The sequence below is a fragment of the Brachionichthys hirsutus genome, chromosome 4, assembly GCF_040956055.1.
Source record: "Brachionichthys hirsutus isolate HB-005 chromosome 4, CSIRO-AGI_Bhir_v1, whole genome shotgun sequence".
Classification (NCBI taxonomy): Eukaryota; Metazoa; Chordata; class Actinopteri; order Lophiiformes; family Brachionichthyidae; genus Brachionichthys; species Brachionichthys hirsutus.
This window is the reverse complement of record NC_090900.1, coordinates 13,173,574-13,181,735: the sequence shown is the minus strand read 5'-3', so window position 1 is coordinate 13,181,735 and position 8,162 is coordinate 13,173,574. Positions and strand designations below refer to the sequence as shown.

The 8,162-nt window shown below is 45.2% G+C and overlaps 1 protein-coding gene across 1 annotated transcript; it reads left to right on the top strand.

Annotated features, from left to right (window-relative positions):
• Positions 1 to 2,192: 2,192 nt before the first annotated feature.
• On the top strand, positions 2,193 to 6,031 carry adora2aa (adenosine A2a receptor a). The gene is made up of 2 exons (XM_068760909.1): positions 2,193 to 2,530; positions 5,071 to 6,031. Exons 1-2 carry the CDS (start codon positions 2,193 to 2,195, stop codon positions 6,029 to 6,031), a joined length of 1,299 nt encoding a protein of 432 aa, XP_068617010.1.
• The last annotated feature ends 2,131 nt before the right edge of the window (positions 6,032 to 8,162 follow it).

Genomic DNA, 8,162 nt, shown 5'->3' with positions numbered 1-8,162 from the left:
ATAGCTATCCACTGATGCTAACATGCTAACCATGTATAGCCACAGCACTGTGAAGCCGCTTTGTATAAAGAGTAGGTCATAGGTCATGACATCATAGAGCTTTTGAGAGTTGTAAGGCTGTCTTAGAAATACGTAAATAAAATTATCTCGTACACTTTCCAGAAAAATGAGGACGAGCACCCATTAATTTTATTATCTGGTCTTTTTTTCTCTACACTTGTTAACTGAACTGCGTCCGTTCAAAGAGACCTAAACCTTCATCGCTGTCCTCTCGTCTTCCCACATGTGCCTGTGGTTTGGTCTACGATGAACACGGTTACATTCTATACTGCTCATTCCAGAATCCTCATCAGAACCATCGTAAATGAGGTCTGCCGTCTCACCATTAACTGGGCCTGGGTCTGGTTCCGTTTCCTGTAGTGGCCCCCGAGGGAAAACTGCAGTAGTACTAGCTCTCATCAGAACCAGAATACTTGATTAATCCCAGAGGGAAATTCCATCAGCAGCATTGCTCCAATCAGAAATACGGAATTGACATTATGCACAGAGTCCAATATTAATATTAAGTATTAAAAATGTAAAAAGCTATTTAAAAATATCATATTTATAGAACTGCCTTCCTGCCATATTTCCTACAAACTGCTCCTTTAAATTTGCCCTGAGACCTGAGCATTGGTTGCTGACTGAAGCATAAGATAAAACATTATTATTGATTAGGATTAAGTCCAGATGTGCGGTCTCCTCTGTCTAACACAGCCACAGGCAACTCTGCAGCTATCATCTATTTGATAGAATTTCTCAGCTGGTAGATTTGATTAGTATTATTTACCGACCATCCTGGTCATGTGACCATGTTCACTTCCTCTGTTCTACTTTCCTCCAAATGGATAGCATGGTGGCACAGTGGGTAGTGCTGTGTTTGCATGTTCTCCACCTGTCCGCATGGGCTTTCTCCGGGTTCTCCGGTTTCCTCCCGCCTCCAGAAAAAAAAACATGCAATTTAGGTGAATCGATAACTCCAAATTGTCTGTCATCTTGTCGACTAGAAATAAAAATATTGCTTCAAGCGATCTTAAAGCCCATAGATTCTTGGGTTGACACCTACAGTAATTATTTGATAGGTGAAATTATGTGAAAATGAATGCTGAAGTTACACTTTGGGAAAAAAGGTCAGATTTTATTTATATAAACACAGAAACATAAATGATCATTATAACTGTGAGAGATACAGGAAATTCTCCATTCCTGCAGGAACCGAGTAAAAAGACAAAGAAAAAGAGGCTTTTGGGACATTTGTGTCTGAAGCGGTTTGATAAAGCAGGCTGAGGCTGCAATAATCAATAGCACGTCATTTTACCAGAGACTCCAGCGTTACTAAAAGCATCCTCCGTGTTTCCAGCATGTGATCCTGACCGTGAAGCACTGGGAGTTCTGCTGCGTGTTCCTTTTTCTCCAGTTCCTCCCGCTGCTCCTCTGCCGGGTCAGAAGGGGCTGTTTATAGAAGCAACCCGAAATCCCATGACTATCATCACAGAGCCAAATGTTTGTAGGCAATTTATTTTATCATATCAATGGTGTTGATTGTTTTAGGAATGTTATTAATGGCTAGTATTTCATACACCCCCCCCCCCCCCCCCCCCCAGAAGTTTAATCATGTCCAGTGTTAAAGCCTTTAAAACGATATAAAGGACAAAAGGTTAAGGTCAATTTATTTATAGTGGGAGTGCTGGGAAAGATTTAACCCTTTAAAGGGCACATTTATGTAATTATTTTTTGGGGGGTCTAACTCAAGAAAACTTTTTCTTTTTAAACAAACCAGCATCACCCGGTAACTAGATAAAGTCTCTTTCTCAGATTGACAGGCGTGTAAATTATTTCCCTCCTTAATGTGCCGCCGCTTCCTCTTTCTCACCTCCGTGCCTCGACACCTGCAGCACCTCCATCCTCCGCTGGCGTCATGTCAGTCACCGTGACCCTCGGGAGCGAAGGGGAAGGGCGTGAGGAGCGTTTCACCGGGTGAGAGTCTACGGGGTTGGCGTGGTGGCGGCGCCACCTCAAGCCGTGTGAAGCTCCCGTCCGTCCGAGCAGGTTGGAGGGGGTCGCTGGCGTTGCGGAGGCTGAGCTCAGCGCTGCCCGGCTGCAGCGATGCCCGTTGAGGAGAGGCCTCCTCCCTCATCATCAGTGACCTCACGATGCCGGACATCACCGTCGCCTTCATCCTCTACATCGTCCTGGAGCTGCTGATTGCCGTGTTCTCCATGTTGGGCAACGTGCTGGTCTGCTGGGCCGTGTGCCTCAACAGCAACCTGCAGAGCATCACCAACTTCTTCGTGGTGTCGCTGGCGGTGGCCGACATCGCCGTGGGCATCTTGGCCATTCCATTCTCCATCGTCATCAGCACTGGGTTCTGCTCCCACTTCTACGGCTGCCTGTTCATCGCCTGCTTTGTGCTGGTCCTCACCCAGAGCTCCATCTTCAGCCTGCTGGCCATCGCCATCGACCGCTACATCGCCATCAAGATCCCGCTCAGGTCAGCTGTTAGAACTCACACAGAAATCTTTTTTAGTACCATTTCAGAATGAAAGAAATGCATTTTAATGGGTGAAAAATATTTTATGCAACTTATAGATCAGTTGCAAACTAATAAAAGTGCTCCGTTGTTTTAAGATAAGAAAAACGCGTCACTCAGTTTATTGTAAATGTGTGTGTGGAAACTAGAGATAAAAACTCTTTCACTAATAATGACTTATTACTTGCCCGGATTCATAAAACGGTGAGAGGCTTGGTAAGACCATAATAAAACAGAATGGAATTCCCTGCAACTGAAACAAGACAAAGATATCTGAAGCTGTAGCTCGTAGAAAACTCAAAGATGTTTCGATGGGGCAATAAAATCCCGACAGAGTTCTGGGACCCTGAGGAACACCTGACCGGATCATCCACCAGGTAAACAGGTTTATTGATCATGATTGAGTCAGAAAGGGAAAATCCTGCAAAAGGCTTGCAAGCTAAGAAAGAGAGAAATCCACCATTGTGTGAATCTGTGTGCACAAATGAGCCTTAGATTTAAGAACGGCTGCTCAATTGAGGGTTCCATCAAATAAAGTCCATAATGTCATGAAGAATTCAGAGATTCTACAGAATTCCATCAGATAAAGTCCATAATGTCATGAAGAATTCAGAGATTCTACAGAGTTCTCTGCTGTCAGGGTTACTGGGTCACGTCAGATCTGTGGAGGCCGCTCGATGACCGAGGCGAGGAACGACATCGGGCATGGAGCAAGGATCACGTTGTCATTCCAACAAGATGATGACCAGTGATGCTTCACAGTAGAAATCCAGGTAGTAGACTGGTCCGTCTGCGGTCCAGCATTTCCAGCAGTCAAGATCTCACGTTAGAAGTATTTCCCCTCTGCATATCACTCAAGTCCTGGTATTTGAACCATACGGGCTAGGGTTTAAAAAAAGAGCATCTCTCATGGGGTCGTGTCCCGCAGGAACAATTACATAGATTTGGCTCTAATGGTTTATCCAGACTGTGTAATCACATTTTCTTATTTCACTGTTTATCTTGAATGTCAGCTTTGACGTTGTGTGTCTCCAGACATTTAGTGTCCCCAACAGGGACGTAACTCTGGCTGCAACCTCATTGTGACCTCGGAGTGTTGCTCTGTTCATTACTGATGCTGGGTTGGGTTGGATTGGGGGGGGGGGGGGGGGGGGGGGGGGGGTTGCAGCATTAACCTTTGCTCTTTAACATCTTAAGAATGTGACAGAAACAAGCCGAAAGTCTCAGCTGCTCTCCCACACTGCTCTACGGATGCACTCTAAATAGACTCCTGAAAGGATGTGTTTGTTTATCCTGAGTTTTCAGGATGAGAAATACTTCCACGGATCCTCCTATACTGTGTACGAGGACTTTCAAGCACTGCTATGTCCGCCAGTGTCACGGGGAAAGGGATAACGGATCGGGTTCCCTCAATCCTGTCCATTTCCTTTTTGCTTCTGCAACATTTTGTCTACATAACACGATGTGGTCTCTCCAGAGACTTTTCCTTTGGTTTCCACACTAAAAAGTTGGACTTTTGGAGACAGGATTTAGTTTCCAGAGCGCATATCAAATATGATATCCCCGCCCCCCCCCCTCCCGTGACTACAGGTTCAACTTTGGGTCATTCTGTGGATGGAGTTTTATTTAACCCTCTATGAATTTTTTTATTTTATTTTGAAAAACATTTTTTCACAGATGAGTAATTAATTATTTTTCAAGAAGCGCAATTAAAGTTGAAAACGTAATGATCACCCTGTCTTCAAACTTTAAATAGATTTCTTTCTAATATGAAAAACAAAGCTTACCGTTTAATGTGGACTTCATGTATTTATGTATTTTAAGCTTTTGAGTTTATAATAATAATATTTGGCTATACAGTAAAACTAGATAGAGGTAATTTTACTTCCAGTAAAGGGCTCAGCAACATGTGATTATAGCTGATTGATTATCAGCTCCGTGCATCTTTTCTTCAGTGAAATGTGCCTCTGGTTGGGATCCGCCAAGGAGTTTAGGATGTTCACAGCATTTGTCTGTATTTTTCTTTGTACGGAAAAGCTACTGGATCGATCTCGATAAAAAAAAAATCTGGGTCTTGGTTTAACTCACATCCCATTACATTTTTAGAGCAATTCGGATTCCCGTCTGGATACAAAGAAATAACACAAATCTGGATTTTTAAAGAGGTCCGATAGGCACCATCATGCAAAATTTGCAAAAAGAAATGCCAATTTTAGCATTGAAACCAATATTTACGAATTCAAAGATCAGCTAAAAATACAAATCAGCTCCGATTCACGTTTACTTTCCATGGTTGGTAAAAACATCAAGAACAATTTAGAACCTTTTGCTGATGATCCAGATCACCATGTGGACGGCGTAAATATACTACTAGGGGAACGAGCTGCTTGGCGGAGGTTTGCGCTCTCCGAGTGCTTTTCTAGTTCGCTCTATCTTCTATTCCCGCCTCGAACTTTTGGTCTAGCGCATCTTTTGAATGTTTGCATCGTCTTCCTCTGCAGGTACAACAGTTTGGTGACCGGCCAGCGGGCGCAGGGCATCATTGGCATCTGCTGGGTCTTATCCATCATCATCGGTCTCACCCCCATGATGGGCTGGCACACGCCGTCGGGGAGCACCAACAGCACCGCGTGCCCACCGGGCCTGATGAAGTGCCTGTTTGAGGAGGTGGTGCTCATGGAGTATATGGTCTACTTTAACTTCTTTGCTTGCGTATTAATTCCACTCCTGCTGATGTTGGCCATCTACCTGTGCATCTTCATGGCTGCTCGCCACCAGCTCAAGCTGATCGAAGTTCACGGCGAAAGGTCGCGCTCCACCCTGCAGAAAGAGGTCCAGGCTGCCAAGTCTCTGGCCATCATCGTTGGGCTGTTTATCGTCTGCTGGTTGCCGCTACACATCATCAACTGCTTCACGCTCTTCTGTCCTCGGTGTCCGCGCCCTCCACCTTGGATCATGTATGTGGCCATTCTTCTCTCCCACGCCAACTCTGTGGTGAACCCCTTCATTTACGCCTACAGAATCAGGGAGTTCCGGCAAACATTTCGCAAAATTATCCGCCGCCACATCCTGGGACAGCAGGAGATGTTTGAGATCAGCAGCACCGGGCGCTCCTCGACTCGCAACGGCATCACCGACTCCGTCAGACTCAAGACATACGAACAGACGAACAACTTCGAACTCTTTCCCGAGCACAGCAGCAGTAGCTGCGAGAGCTCCTGCAACTGCCCTGCTCACATCTCTCCCTTAGGGGGCAGCCTGGTAGCAGCATCGCACCCGTGTCTGTCAGTCGTCATCTCCCACTGCCCTCAGATGGGTCCGCTGCAGCCCCTCAGACAGACAAGGATAGGTCGTCATGAACAGTTTGAGGAGCAGCAGCATGGCTGCGCTGGCCGAGGTGTCACGGAGGGCAAACAGGTCACGGCGTTGCTCAACAAGCAGAATCTGGCGACTCCGTCCTGACATATGAGCAGGACGAGCGCTCGCCGGGAGGCTGAAGCTCTGGTTCTGGCTCAGCCCCTCTTTGAGGATCCAGGTATATTCCGATCCCCAGCAAATGGGAGCACTGTAATCGGTCAGGGCGGCCAGGTGGCGCAGTGGTAAGCGCTGTTGCCTCACAGCAAGGAGGTTGCGGGTTCAGATCCGACTTGTGGCCTTTCTGTGAGGAGTTTGCATGTTCTTCCCGGGTCTGCGTGGGTTCTCTCCGGGTTCTCCGGCTTCCTCCCACCAAAAACATGCAGCCTAGGCTGATTGGTGATGCTAAATTGCCCGTAGGTGTGTGTGTGTGTGTGTGGCTGATTGTCTGTCTCTGTGTTGTCCTGTGATGAACTGGCGGCTTGTCCAGGGTGTGTCCCGCCTCTCGCCCATTGACTGCTGAGATAGGCTCCAGCTTGACCCGCGACCCGATAACGGACAAAGCGGTTGGAATATGAATGAATGTATGTAATCAGACAGTATATGATTGTCACTGAGATGCCTTCAGTCTCCTTTAGCATTCTATAAATTGCTAGCATTAGCATTTCGATGGTCGAAACGCAAAACCTCCTATCTGCAAAATGATCCGGAAAAACCTTTCTAGTGGAAAACCTTATCTGTGCAGTTTGCAAGGCACCCTGAGTCGGTATTGTTTACACATGATACAGTAATCAAGTCTAAAATCAGTGGATTGTGCATTAAGTATCCTTAAAACGTAGCATTCTGCAAGAAAACAACACTTTTTTTTACTTTTCTCAAAAAAGAGGATTTTGCAGATAGGAGGTTTCGCGTTTTGGCCATCGATTTATAGTTTTATACAGCACCTCTTTAGTCGGCGGTTTGCTCAGCAGCCTGTACACGATGTTTTTCCTTGCCTCCTTCGCCAAAGTGCTTGCTCTTGCGGGTCAAGTCGGGTTCTGCCTTTCCCTGCGACTCCTGTAAAGTGCCTTGAGCCGACTTTCTGTTCTGATCTGGCGCTATAGAAATAAAAGTGACTTGAACCATGAGAAGCTGTCTCCACTGCTCTGTGAGTTTAAACCAGGCCACTAATGACGAAGCATCATTTCTACACTAAGTGTGGTTTCAGTTGAACGAGTGTTCATCTCTCCAAAGGGACAGATGCTTTCCTCGCCACAAATGCCTTTCGGGTTTTGTTTCCAAGAATGAATAACTCTCAATGTCTTTGCTCCTTCATTGTAAATGATGTTCAGTAAAAATGTACTTTGATCAGTGACACAAATCCAGAGACAGCCTCAGAAAGAATGGGGAAACCTCACGGGATGTCTCTTTGTTTAAGGACAAACTGATCATAAGTTTGATTACTTTTACTTTTTCCGAGCCCCACAGAATATTCTTTACTATGACTGTGCAAATGCCGATTTTCTTTAATCAGAAAAAACAAGTGTGTTCCTACCATGTTTCGTTCCGGAGTTATTGGCCGTTGAAAAGAAGCAGATCTCAATGTCAGGGTTGGCAGTGAATGTTTGGGTTTCAAAAAAAACGTCTTTAGACGCAAATGGCACTCAAAGAGTTAATTTTTTTTAAATACATATTTTTTTAATTCATGGATAATTGCACTCTGATGGATTTCACTTTGCACTACTGCCATGAATCATGTGCACCATAATTTGCTCCTTCCTGAGGACCTGAAGGCTGCACAAATTATTCCACCGACCGGCTGAGCAAAGTTTACACTGATGAAGATGATGAATATATTTATGAGATAGAATGTTAGAGTACAAGTACAGTCACACAGTAGCATGTATTACAGTACAAGTACAGTCAAACATCCTGTCTAAGAGGAGCATTTCAAAAAAGCCCTCGCGGTCTTGTTTCCGTTGAAAGTCCTTAGTACATAAATCATCGACATTTAACAATACAAATGTAACAATACAAATAAAATAAAAACAATATTCAGTTACTCAAAATAAATTACAAAGACACTTACTATGTGCAACGTAGGTGGACAAAAAAAAAAGGGGGGGGGGGTTGCTCCGGAGAGAGTCGTGATGACTATCTCCGTTTCTGTCCCCCTAAAAGGTGTATTTTTAGGGCCGTTTTGAAGGAGGCCAAAGAGGTGCATGTTTTGAGGGCAGGAGTCAAACAGTTCCACCCTTGG